We start from the raw sequence: 14,496 nt of genomic DNA, 5'->3' as shown, positions 1-14,496 counted from the left end.
TTAACTCCTGGGGACTTAATGCTTTGTTTATAAAATGAGCAGGTTGTACTTGAATTCAGGACTGAGTTTTAAGCTTCACTTTAGCTCTAAAATTCCATCATTTATTCTGGAATATTCTTTCTCTACTTCAAAGTTTGATAATGTCAGTTCTAGGACAGGCTTCCCATAGCTAAAGGGGTGGCATGAAGAACAGATAAAGTCTTTCTGACCAGAGGCATCCTTTGCCATTCTCAATAATGGCAACAGTTCACCAGAATCTCCTCTGTGTCAGGTGATATTTTGAGCACATCAGCAACACTAAGGCCTTTAATGGCAGACTAGAGCAGAGTGAATGGACCCGGGGATACGGGCTGGCCCATGTGATTCATGAAGAAGCAGCCCAGTAGGGAGGCCCTCCCTAACTATGGGTCTGTGACATGGAAGACTTTGGAAACCACTTTCAAGGCAGAAACGTGTCTCCAGGAGAAAACAAACACTCTCAGTGGCTGCATCTAAGGCCAGTTAGTCCTGCTGGGGTAGCTGTGTGTATTCAGAACTTCTACTTCCTAGTTAAAAGCTTCCCTTTTGTATTTAAGCTGTCAAAGCAGAAAGTGTGATTTTTCTCAGAAACTCGCTCTTCATTTGCCCACTGACCTGTTTCCTAGTTTGTATAGAAATGTTTTGTTTCTACAATCAGAAAGAAACAGAAGCCACTGAACAGTTCCTATAGAAGGTATGCAGGGAAACAGAAATGAATAGAACCACCACCCTAAATAAAAGGCATCAGAGTTTCTGATTCTAAGGAAAAAAACATCCTGGCAGCCAACTGTCTCCTCTGGCCACAGCAGGTCAGCACACAAGTGAATATACGAAATGAAGAGAGATATTGAAGGTCTAAATAACTAAGCATCGGCTATAAAACAAACACTAGCATTTCTATTCTGCTTGTAGAGAATCATCTAATAGCAAAAAAGGGGAAAGCACCTTGCTTTACGAAAAGCTAAACCATTAAAACCATTTGAACTTACTAAATATATATGAAAATTTAAAGAGAACTCTAATTATTTAATTCATGGACCGGATACACCAGCCTAGAGCAAGGCAGGTACATACCTCACCCTGAGTTCTTATGAGTCCTTACTATGTTCCAGAGGCTGTCCACAGGGCTTCCCATGTACTAATTCATTTAACCTCCCACACTCTAGTCAGGTATCCTCATCATCCTCATTGTACAGTGGAAAAACTGGAGGCTCAAAAAAACGAAGGAACATGCCCAAGGTCACACGTCAGGTGAGGATCCTGGTTAAAAAACAAACCAGCATCAATGAACCTGTAGTTCTTATGTTTTCAGCAAGACAAGTAGTGCCATTGAGCATCTAGCATTAAATACCACTCCCGTGCCTGCTCTGAGATTCATGTAAAATACATAAATACTGTATGAAGGAAGGAAGATTTAAAATACAGTCGACAATGAATTGACTCTGTCTCCTCCTCCCTCCCTCCCTCTCTCTCTCTCACTACACATACCCCTAAGCACGGCAGGCCGTGTAGGATATTACGGGTCTACTTCAGGACCACACAAAGCTGTTTATGCTCTCAGAGAAACAGAAGCTTTTAGGATCTGGTTCAGGATCCACTCAGCTAGATAAAGATGATGGCAGGGGAGGTGACCCAAGAGAGGAAGCAGGGGAAGGTAGGAAGGGAAGGGGGAGTGTCAGAAGGGCAGGGCCACATGGCGGAAGTCCAGGGCCTAGAGAAATGCAGGTCCTCTGGGGTCTCTCAGCTGTAGCGCAGGGAGGGAGACAAGCCATAGCCATGGGTGGTCTGACCTGAGACCTTTACCCAAGCCCTGGTTCAGGGAAGGGTGGGGATCTGGCAGGAGCACTCAGGTAGGCTCCAGCTCTGGTGAGTAGGGCAGTGGGGCAGGGGAACCTGCAGATGGGATTTGGGGAGCAACACAAAACCATTTCCTCCAACCAGGCAGCCTTGGGAAGAGGAAGCCCGGGCTCCAGGCACATTCCTGGCATGGAAAGGGGCAAAGTCACAGCCCAGGCCATCTTATGCTGTGTAGGGAATGGGCCCTGGTAGCTGTGAGATGCTCAGCCTGGAAGATGTAAAAGGCAAGCTGAGCACTGCAAGGTGGGAGCTGACTATGGGCAATCGTCACAGCTACAGGGGCTGACCACACACGAACATTTGGGGGAACATGGCAGAGGCCAAGGACACATCATTCTAGTGCTAACTCCAGAGATTGCTGGAACCACAGACCCTGCCAACCTCCTATGCAGGTCACCTCATCTGGAAACCCAGGATCCGGCTAGACACACAGGAGTCAGGTACTCTAGCTCTAGCCTGAGGCCTGGGGATAAGAATCAGCCAGACTTAGGAGGCTTGGGTCCTAGGCCCACATACATGAATAGCTGATGCAGGATGGGAGCCCGTGAGTCAGGCCAGCAGGGGGTGGTGAACTGCAGAGGGCTGGGACTCACTGGGCACCTGGGGCCCAGCTCTTCTGGGAATTTAAGTCATCAATCAGACATCCACAAGGGAATCTTGAGGCTGGAGCAGAAATCTCTCATCTGAAAGAAGGAACTCATTAAAAGTTATTCCAAGAGTCAGAGAGGTTCATGAATTCACTTCATGATGGTATCAACTTAGAAGCTGATCCAGGAGATGGGCCTACTTTCTTTCTCTCTCTTTTTTTTTTTTCTATCCTCACTGACATTTTTTTTTTTTTTTTTTTTTTTTTTTTTTTGCGGTTCGCGGGCCTCTCACTGTTGTGGCCTCTCCCGTTGCAGAGCACAGGCTCTGGACGCGCAGGCTCAGCGGCCATGGCTCACGGGCCCAGCCGCTCCATGGCGTGTGGGATCTTCCCGGACCGGGGCACGAACCCGTGTCCCCTGCATCGGCAGGCCGACTCCCAACCACTGTGCCACCAGGGAAGCCCTGACATTTTTTTAATTGAAGTATAGTTGATTTACAATGTTGTACAGCAAAGTGGTTCAATTATGCATACACACACATTCTTTTTTAATATTCTTTTCCATTAAGGTTTATCATAGTGAAACTGTGCACCTCAGATTGGGACTTGAACACATGGGGCCAGAACTCGAACCAGGCCTAAATGCAGATTGGGACTTGAACCCACATGGCTGGGACTCGTCCTGGGCCAAAACCCACAGTCTTCCAACTGAGATCACACACCTGGTTTCAGGTCTTAATGAAGTTCAGGTTCCTGATGTCTCATCACAGAAAATTCAGTGGGAGACAAAGTGATAGGTAAGAAGTGGATTTATTTAGAGAGAAACACACTCCACAGACAGAGTGTGGGCCATCTCAGAAGGTGAGAAAAGCACCAGGGTATGGAGTTGTCAGTTTTTATAGGGGTGGGTAATTTCATAGGCTAATGAGTGGGAGGAGTATTCAGCTATTTCGGGAAGGGATGGGGATTCCCAGGAATTGGGCCACTGCCCACTTTTCGATCCTTATGGTGGCCTTGGAACAGTCATGGTGCCTGTAGGTGTGTCATTTAGCTTGCTGATGTGTTACAGTGAGCATATACTGAGGCTCAAGGTCTAGTGGAAGTCGACTTGTCTGCCTCTTGGACCCATTTGGTTCTAATCAGTTTATGTCATGTCCTTGGGCTATGTCATTCTTTCAAAGATTGTGCCCTGCCCCCTTCCCTCCTGTTTTAATAGGACATTGAACATGGCTTTCTGTGCTATACAGCAGGACCCTGTTGTTTATCCATTCTATATATAATAGCTTACATCTGCTAACCCCAACCTCCCACTCCATCTCTCCCCCAACCCCCTTCCCCTTGGCAACCACAAGTCTATTCTCTGTGTCTGAGAGTCTGCTTCTGTTCTGTAGATAGGTTCACTTGTGTCATATTTTAGATTATACATATAAGTGATACCATATGGTATTTGTCTTTCTCTTTCTGACTTCACTTAGTATGATAACCTCTAATTCCATCCATGTTGCTGCAAATGGCATTATTTCATTCTTTTTTATGGCTGAGTAGTATTCCATTGTATATATGTATCACATCTCCTTTATCCATTCATCTGTCAATGAACATTTAGGTTGTTTCCATGTCTTGGCTATTGTAAATAGTAATGCTATGAACATAGGGGTGCATGTATCTTTCCAAATTATAGTTTTGTCTGGATACATGCCCAGGAGTGGGATTGCTGGGTCATATGGTAATTCTATTTCTAGTTTTCTGAGGAACCTCCATATTGTTTTACATAGTAGCTGCACCAACTTACATTCCTACCAACAGTACAGGAAGGTTCGAGATGGGCCTGTTTTCTTCAGGAGCTGAGTAAGGAAGTGAAGGCAGGGGCCTGTTTCCAGGAACTGAAGCAGGTCATGGGGACAAGGAAATTGTCATTCCACTAGCACAGCACAGGGTGAAAGTAAAACTCTGATTTCCACAACGTACACCTGTGTTTACCAACTCTGCGTTTCAGACCGTTTCTGGCAAAATGCTTGTGGACGTGCCTGAATTACTGCAGTTGAAGAAAGCTGCTTTCACAATAGCTGCAGAAACTTTCTTCCTTATTCTCTTTCAAGTCCTGAATTCTTTGTGCACCAAATGCCAAATAAATGCTTTCTGGAGCCAGAGGTCTGAGGAATGAAAGTCCGGCCAAGAATTAGTACCACAAAAGCTTTATCAGAGCCCAGCAGAATTGAGCCTCTGACACTGGCAGTGGAAAAGCAGATAAGATCAGGAACTTAGAGCCACAAAAGCAATCTAGAATATTGTTATTAAAGGATATGGGATTATGGGGAGAAGGTATCCAGAATTTACAAATTAGTAACCATACATCTTTGAAGGGTTACAAATTAAAAAGTAAATAAGAGCATCAGTATGATTCTTTTTCTACATTATAAGTCCATTTGCAGCATCAAACTCTCTTGGCCATTCTTAAAAGCAGATCCCCACAGGTGAATATGTGATATTCATATCACTATGTTCATATCGCTATCCATATCACTTTTATGGTACCAGAGACATTATACAAATTATGAATATGAGGACATCCTAAGGCCACTTTCTTATTTCAAAAATCATGACATATACTTGGTCAACCATTAATTTCAAAGAAACGTCAAAGGGTTTATTCCATTCCGAGATGGCAAGCTCTCCGTGGTGAATATGGCACGATCACAGTGTGCTTTCCTTTTAAACTGTACAGGAAAGCCAATACCAGGCTATTATTCTGAGATCACCTTCACATAGCAGATATAACAGCTGTTGATAGCAAAGGCCAATGCACAGCTAGGTAGCTAAGACATTCGCTGGATCTTTCAGATACCTACAAACCTCAAAGAAAAGGACTAGCCTTAAACAAAATTGGGGAAGAAAGCTTACTTTCTGATCTCATAAATTCCAAATTGCTTAACCTAGCATTCCAAACCAGTGCTGGCCAATAAAAATATAATGTGAGCAATATATATAAAGTCTTCTAGTAGGCACAGTTTTAAAAAGTAAAAAAGAAAGAGGTGAAATTAATTTTAATTATACATTTTACTTAAAATGTAATTTTAGATACATTTCAATATGTTTTCAATATAAAATTATTAATGAGATACTTTACATTCTTTTTCATACTAGAGCTGTGAAATCTAGAGTAATTTAGACTACATCTCCGTTTGGATAAGCCATATTTGAAGTGCTCAGTGCTACATGTGGCTAATGACTACTGTAATGTCCCAGTTACCCTTCCCCATATCCTGACTTAAACCCTCCTACTTTCCCATCCCTTGGAATGTTACCCCAGGTTTTAGCAAGCACAGGTACCAGATTTTCTAAGATGGCCCTAATTTCACCCATTCTGTCCCATGACACCTGGGTCCCCTTGTTTTCAGTACCAAGGCAGTGTGATGTCCTAGCTCTGGTGTGACACTGCCTAGGTTTGATTGACCTTTCACTATGTACAGCCTGGGCCAGTTTTAAACTTCTTTTTAGAGCCTCACTTTCCCCATTTTGGAAAGAATATCTCTTTTCTCATGGTGGCTGGGCATGGGAGGGGATGCTATTCCTGGAACACCACTCTTCCATACGATGAGCAATACCGCAAAAGGGACTGTTGTCAAAGCAGTCACTTCCTCCACTGCCCCACCACAGCTCCTGATTGGGGTTGAGAAAACATGCCCTCTTTTCTATCCATATCACTTCACTCAGGATGCTCCCTGGTGCACAGACCTTTGTTTCAATCCACTTAAAGAATCCTGTCTACCTTCAGGGATCAAATAAATGCACCTCTCCTTCAGGAAGTCTTTCCTTCAGGAAGTCTTTCCTTTTTCCTACCTGCCATCTCCAAGATGAAAGTATTCCCATGGGTCTGCCATAATGCTTTTATTTCTCACTCTCTATAGCATCCTAATTTTTCGTATCAGACTTAGCTCACCTTCTGGACTTTTTCTCAAGGGTTAGGCACTTATTAACTTTGTGAACCCCTCTCGCCCTCCCCCACTATTTCATCCCCCTCATGTTTCCCCAGGAGGCTCCTGACATTCAATATAAGATTGTGAAGCAAATGAATGGATATCCAATAGCTTTGATGTAATATATGTGACCTTTTCATTATTAAAAATACCAGTAATGAGTAAAAAGGTGATTTTAAAAAATCTGTGAGGTCCGCTCTAGCTTTGAGATTGATACGCTCTATGGTATGCACGTCCTGCTTCTGAGGTCCTCACACCTGCCCTACACAAGTCTCCAGGGCCATTCCTGGTGTCTCCTAGTTGCTGGGCCTTCCCCCATCACAAAGTGACTCACACAGAGCTGTGTCCCACTTCCCACTCCACCACACAGTGCACCTGCTTTGGGCTCTGTTATTTCAGAGCCCTGCCGGGTGACTGGCCAGCCAACCTGATCTAGTGGTGCAGAGGAAGGAACTCCTGCCTTGCAGCATCCTCTCTCTGAGAGAGCAGATGCATCACTTGGACAGGTTAGTGCCACACAGTGTTATTGTGGCCTCTCAGGAGCTACAAGGGGCCAGTGAGGAGATGCAGGGCAGATGCACTCTGTGAAGGCATAGGTATTTCATAAACCACAGGGCATATTTATTCCCACTGAGTAAAGACGAGGCAATCTGACTTCCAGCTTCAAAGAAGTATATGACCAGGAGTGTTTGTTAATTAATTCGATCAATTTAATTGTCCAAACTAAGGACCCTGAGAACAAAGCCATTTTACTTTTTGAAAAAGAAACTTCTTGAAAAATTAAGTTCTCATAATAAAATTTTAATTTGTTTAAAATGAATTTTGAATGAAGAGCACTAACTCATTTCATTAAAAGCACTGTGTTCTTTTTATTTTGTAAAATCGTGATTAAACCTCAAAGGAGTTTCTGTATGACAGACTAGAAACACAAAGCACTTCTAGTTTGGGGGAGATGCTCTGCTTTCCTACAGTGGTCCTTCCACACCCCCTGGCAGCTCTTAGTTATTTTCTCACTTAGACCAGACTCTTGGGGGATGGACGATTGCCCTCACATCCTGTCACTGAGGTGGCAGAGAGAGCACAGGCCATGTCAGCAAGTGAGTAACAGAAACAGGTCTCCAAGTGCATTAATCCCGCTCTTAACGCAGGCCCAAGGAGGAGGAATTTACACACTGCAGCTGCTGGGCTACAGCCACTGAGCCTCTCAGAGAAAGACTAGATGGGAAGTGCCCTGCCACTCATGCTCTCCGTCCTCCCCTCCCTTCCTTCCCCTGGCCTGGCCTCGCCTGGGCCCCGCAGTCCTTGGCAGGCAGAAGCACACTCTCAGTTCAGCAAACCCTGACAATTAATGGCCTGTCACAGTTACGGGAAACCATTTCATCAAATCTAACCCCTGCTCCCCCACAGACCAAGTCCATTAGAGCACCAGCAAATCTTTGGAAGTTACCCAGATGCTAACTAGCTTCTGGCCAGCACATTTTAAATGAGAAACTTTAAGCCTGTGGCTATCTCATAAACATCTCAATCTGAACACCAGAGTACCATGCAATTAACACTCATTTTAAAAACCAGTTTGCAAATGCACCTGACAATATAAAATCACAGGGTATAAATTATGATTCTACTGTAAGTCTGGAGATACTTCCACAGGTGTCTTCTACTACACGAGGGGCCAGATGGCCCCAGAAACTATATCAGTCAATGTAATACTAGGCTATGCTGCTATAACAAATAAACCCTGATGCCTCAGTGATTTATCCCAACAAAAGTTTATTTCATTCGGACACAAAGTCCCCTGCTGGTCATCAGAAACTCCCCTCTATCCAGTGTCTTAGGGCTCAGGCTCCCTCCATCTAATGATATGTTAAACAGTGGTACAAGGACCTATATCCACTTCTGTGTGACCCCAGAGCATGCTTTGGGTACACTTTGCACACAGGGAGTACCCTTCATGTCTCTACCTCCCCCAGCCTCCTCCGTGGCCCTGACCAGCAAGTAAGTTACTGTGGCCAATAGGTTCCAGATGGCAGACTAAACAAACACTTAGTGTCCTCCCCTCCTTCCCAAGACTCCTTTAAAATGACAGTGAAGAAATAAAAGTGTAATTAATTCATAAAAGTGAAAAGAAAAGGAGGGGACCAATGAGCCCCCTGCAGATTTCAATGAAGTTCTGGAAAAGAGAGCAGCAAACACTATTTTCAATCATAATAACTTAAGGGCTGCCTATTGATTTTCAACATTAGTGTCGACCTCTGAACAAAGCAAGAAAGACTCAAATTTATGTTTGCAGAACAGCCCTTGAATATGTAAGAGTGAAGGTACAGCAGGGACAGATGTGAGATACGGAAAGTGGCAGGGGTGGTTGATGGGAAGTAGGGATGCCACATGCATACTAGCTATACGAATACGTGTGCTGCCATTCACCAAGATGGTGAATGTGGATGGAACAAGACCCAGAGGTTTCTGTATACGGTTTGTTTGAAAGATGACCAATAGAAAACCAAACCACAAATAATATAACCATCAAGAAACAAAAGGTAAAAGTAGTCTAAGTAAGTGAGCAAAATCCCCACCATTCAGAACAGAGAAATGAAAGACTATCTAAAATTTATACATCGAGAAATAGCAACATAAGCATATTTTTTTAGATTCATGGAGGTAATGCTAGGAGGACTGCAGAACTAAGGACAAATCGATTAAACAAGGAGCGGAGGACTGGTGCTTTTCATTGTAAGGTCTTTACCATTTTGTTTTTTAATGTTTGCATGAAAGCATCTGATAAAAAAGAAAAACAAAGAATAAAATTAATCAAGTACAGTGTGTATTTTCTACACATTTACCTGATTTGTCTAGACCCCAAGACCCTGGAGGTAGGAGCAGGGGTCAACATGTCTTTTGTTCTCCAACGTGCTCCATCTATAGTTTTAATACTATGGTGTGTCCTGGAAAATGCAATCAACACTCACTCTGTTGAACTTGTTTGTATATAAGTACCCCCTCCTCTGTCTGCGGCGGCATGTCCACTATTCTCAGGCCCACCCAATCCTCTGTCTTCCCCCCAAATAGTCCTACTATGCGTATAGCCTTTAATGGGATTAAATGTTCAATACCCCACATCCCCAGTGCTGGGAATGCACATAATCTTAGTGAAATGGGGTCCACAGAGTCTCTTTATATAGGAAGACCTATGACTATGCATATACATAGCTGATATACCCAGTTGTGGTGTGACTGTGCTCGTTAGGGTGTGAGGTGGGGAGTGGGGGACAGGGCTCTTCTACCTGCACATAAGAGCAGTTTTGAAAAGGCTTAATCCAGTCTGTATAATTCAGAGGCTGTGGGAAACAGAATCCTGGCTCTACCCCAATTAACTGTGTGACTCTGAGAAAGCTTTGTAACCTCTCTGTGTTTGGGTGCTTTCATGTAAATGGGGATCCTCCTTATGGGGACTCCTATGACGAATCAATAATATGAACTGTGCAGAGCACCCAGGGCAGTGCCAGTTCACAGCTTTTATATCTTCTAGTTATCTTCCCATGAATTTATTTCCTCATTGTGCTGAATGCTTCAGCCCCACTCTCTCTGTTTCCCTTACCATCATATGTTCTGAGGACATTTAATTCACATTTTCACCACTATTTACTACATTTTATGTCAACACGGAAGAACAGATCATTAGAAACACTGTGTAACCTCTACACCCAAGACCTACCCTCACAAAACCTAACGAGAGAAACTAGGTAAATAAGGAACAGCTGGCCGGGAGAACAGACACACAATTCAGTTTGAAACCTTAAAATAAAAATCTTCCATTCTGCATGTTATGCTCATTGAAGCAAATATTAAAGAATTCAGAAATACTTTCTGTAACATAGCTTCGAAGACTCTTTCATGTCTCCTAAATCCAAGCAATGCACAGAGGCAAGGAAAGGTTTGACAATTGCAGTGGTTTTGAGTTTGGATTTACCACACGTGGTTTGGGCTTAGGATATTGCTTGGACTTTGTTCTACTACGACACTCCCCCTGGCTCCCTCCCTCCCAGCTCCTCTGGAAACATAAAGGCGCATCCCTGAATCAGAACTTGCCATTTGTTGTTCCCTCCACCTTGCTTGATATTACCCCAGAGAGCACCCCAGCTCCCTCCCTCACCTCCAGCAAGTCTCTGCTCAAGTCTCACCAGAGAAGTCTTCCCCAGCCAGCCCATTCAAAAGAGAGCACCCTGCCCATCCCTGGCCAGTCTCTGTCCCCCTTCCCTGCTTTATTCTTCTTCATGGCTCTCACCACTACCTAATACATATAAATATGTTTGTATTTATTTACTTCCTCTCTTTCTCCTCCCTCTAGGGCAGCACTAGCCAATAGAAATATATGGTGAGACATGTCTAATTTTAAATTTTCTAGTAACCATACGAAAAAAAGTAAAAAGAAACAAAACAGGAAAAATTAATTTTAATGTCTTTTCTTTAAGCTTGTATATCTAAAACATTGGCACTTCAAAATGTAATCAATATAAAAATTATTAATGAGATATCTTACATGTTTTGGTACTAAATTTTTGAGATCTGGTGTGTATGTTACACTTACAGTGCATCTCAGTTCAGACTCACCCCATTACAAGTACACAGAAGCCACACGTGGTTGGTCGCTACAGTATGGGTAGCACAGCTCTAGAATATAACCTCTATGGGGCAAAGACTTATTTTGCTCACTGTTATGAGCAACAGCTAGAACAGTGCCTGGCACGTGGACTTTTTTAAAATTAAAGTACAGTTGATTTACAATGTCATGTTAATTTCTGCTGTACAGCAAAGTGATTCAGTTATACATGTGTATACATTCTTTTTAAAAATATTCTTTTCCATATTTTTTTTAATGTTATTTACTTTTTATTTATTTATTTTTGGCTGCATTAGGTCTTTGTTGCTGCACATGGGCTTTCTCTAGTTGCAGTGAGCAGGGGCTACTCTTTGTTGAGGTGTGTGGGCTTCTCATTGCGGTGGCTTCTCTTGTTGCGGAGCACAGGCTCTAGATGCATGGGTTTCAGTAGTTGTGGCATGTAGGCTCAGTAGTTGTGGCTCGCGGGCTCTAGAGTTCAGGCTCAGTAGTTGTGGCGCATGGGCTTAGTTGCTCTGCAGCATGTGGGATCTTTCCGGACCAGGGCTTGAACCTGTGTCCCCTGCCTTGGCAGCTGGATTCTTAACCACTGTGCACCAGGGAAGCCCCTCCATTATGGTTTGTCATAGGATATTGAATATAGTTCTCTGTACTATACAGTATGACCCTGTTGTTCATCCATTCTATATATAAAAGCTTACCTCTGCTAACCCCAACCTCCCACTCCATCACTCCCTCCAGCCCCCTCCCCCCTGGCAACCACAAATCTGTTCTCTATGTCTGTGAGTCTGTTTCTATTTCACAGATAGGTCCATTTGTGTCATATTTTAGATTCCACATGTAAGTGATATCTTATGGTATTTGTCTTTCTCTTTCTGACTTACTTCACTTAGTATGATAATCTCTAGTTGCATCCATGTTGCTGCAAATGGCATTATTTCATTCTTTTTTATGGCTGAGTAGTATTCCATTGTATATATGTACCACACCTTCTTTATCCATTCATCTGTCAATGGACCTTTAGGTTGTTTCCATGTCTTGGCTATTGTGAATAGTGCTGCTACGAACATAAGCATGCATGTATCCTTTTGGATTATAGTTTTGTCTGGATACATGCCCAGGAGTGGGATTGCTGGATCATATGGTAATTGTATTTTTAGTTTTCTGAGGAACCTCCATACTGTTTTCCATAGTGGCTGTACCAACTTATATTCCCACCAACAGTGTAGGAGGGTTCACATTTCTCCACACCCTCTCTAGCATTCGTTATTTGTAGACTTTTTAATGATGGCCATTCTGCCCGGTGTGAGGTTCTGATTTGCATTTCTCTAATAATTAGCAATGTTGAGCATCTTTTCATGTGCCTATTGGCCATTTATATTTCTTCTTTGAAGAACTGTCTATTTAGGTCTTCTGCCCATTTTACAAGTGGGTTGTTTGGTTTTTGTTGTTGAGTTGTATGAGCTGTTTGTATATTTTGGAAAGTAAGCCCTTGTCAGTCGCATCATTTGCAAATATTTTCTCCCATTCCATAGGTTGTCTTTTCATTTTGTTTAAGGTTTCCTTTGCCATGCAAGAGCTTGTAAGTTTGAGTAGGTCCCATTTATTTATTTTTGTTTTTATTTCTATTGCCTTGGGAGACTGACCTAAGAAAACATTAGTATGATTTATGTCAGAGAATGTTTTGCCTATGATCTCTTCTAGGAGTTTTATGGTATCATGTCTTATGTTTAAGTCTTTAAGCCATTTTGAGTTTATTTTTGTGCATGGCAAGAGGGTGTATTCTTACTTCATTGATTTACATGAGGCTGTCCAACTTTCCCAGCACCACTTACTGAAGAGACTGTCTTTTTCCCATTGTATATTCTTGCCTCCTTTGTTGAAGATTAATTGACCTTCAATTAATGTGTGAAGTTTATTCACATATTAATGTGGGTTCACACATTTAAACCCACATAATGTGTGGGTTTATTTCTGGGCTGTCTATTCTGTTCCACTGATCCATATATCTTTTTTGTGGCACATGGTTTTTAAATCAAATAACAATTAACAGATTTCTTGTCTTCCATCTAATAAGCACATATTAAATATATATGATATGGGAAAAAAACATGGTGGAAATAAAGTAAATTACACTAGAGTACTTACAAGTAAGGGAGGTAAATATCCTACAGAAACAGAATGTCTGAGAAACTCCAAGGGCAAAGGAAAACAACCCATGTCAATTTTAAGCAGAGTGGGAAAGGGCATGGTTACAGCTGAAATGGGGCACCACCCTGGAGGACTGGAGGCAGGAGGATCATAGAGAAGGTTACTGCAACGACTGGGATGAAAAGTCATGAAAGCTGGACTGGGATAGGGCTGGGAGAGATGCTGAGGAGGCAGAAACAACAGGGCCTGGCCCTGCCCTGTGTGGGACCCAAGTCAGGGGAGGAATTATAAAGACTGAGATTTTGAGCTCCGTGGCTAAGGAAGGAGACAGTGCCATGACAAACCTGTGGAATCCCAAGGGAAAACAGGTTTATGGAGGAGGGGAGCTCATGATGACTTGCCATCAGGTTCTAACACACAAACCCCAACACATGACCGCATTTCCATCACTCTGACTTCTTCCAAATTTAGGCAGCAACAGTACTTCCAAGAACATCCCACGAGGAAATACCAACTGCAGAGGAGTCACAAGGCCCCCCTCTCTGGGTCTCAGCTTTTCCCTCTATAAAATGAGGAGGGTGATGCTGAGCCAGGTAACCCCATCCCAGCCTGGTGGTCACTTTCCTTGTACCAGGTCTTCAGAGCTTTCCTCCTGCACCATGGTAGCTGAGAGCTCTAACAGAAGATTGTACAGCTATGAATCTAATTCTCCTATTTATATAACACTTTGGTTATTCTTCAGTAGTACCTGCCGACAAGAAAATTAAAGCCAGGAGCAAGCTTGAAACAGCCACCGTCAGCACGAACTCCATCCATTCTAGAGCTAATAATTTACAGGGTGAGCAGCTGAACACAAACTTGACTGCGAGTGTGAACAGTCTCATTTCTGAGCTGACATTGTGATGCCCAGTGTTGAAGCTGGCCAGCCTGACTACCAAGAGAAGGACATTCTTCTTCTGTGTGTTTACATGACATAAAGACTTTGAGTGTAGGGCTGGCAGCAAGGAACACTCAGGAAGCCTGTTTCACTTGTCCACATATGGTTCACTGTACCCAGGTGGGAAATAGAAGCATCTCACCTGAGCCGCTCTTCCTCTTTTTTTCGGAGATTGAAGTCTCGCTGAACCACCTGGAGAACATGCTCTGTTTCATCATCGGTCAGACCAGACAGGTCCAGCTTCCTCCCCATGATTTAACACCAAACACAGACAATGGAACGAGACCTGAGAAATCAAAGGAGAGACCACAAATTGAGGGCAAGATAAAAGTCCTCCATGGATAAAATCAACCAA

At 43.1% G+C, this 14,496-nt stretch overlaps 1 protein-coding gene across 4 annotated transcripts in view; it reads right to left on the bottom strand.

The window, feature by feature from the left end:
- The window catches only part of MYRIP (myosin VIIA and Rab interacting protein), a 221,827-nt gene that overhangs the window by 166,281 nt on the left and 41,050 nt on the right, over window positions 1-14,496 (bottom strand). For all 4 annotated transcript variants that reach the window (XM_060309021.2, XM_060309022.2, XM_030846205.3 and 1 more), the window contains exon 2: window positions 14,284-14,427. In XM_060309021.2, the coding sequence (XP_060165004.1) occupies window positions 14,284-14,393 (110 nt within the window). In that variant the 5' untranslated portion in view covers window positions 14,394-14,427. The remainder of the gene's footprint in view (window positions 1-14,283; window positions 14,428-14,496) is intronic.

The sequence above is a fragment of the Globicephala melas genome, chromosome 11, assembly GCF_963455315.2.
Source record: "Globicephala melas chromosome 11, mGloMel1.2, whole genome shotgun sequence".
NCBI classification, from domain to species: Eukaryota; Metazoa; Chordata; class Mammalia; order Artiodactyla; family Delphinidae; genus Globicephala; species Globicephala melas.
This window is presented reverse-complemented; position numbering and strand designations above follow the sequence as displayed.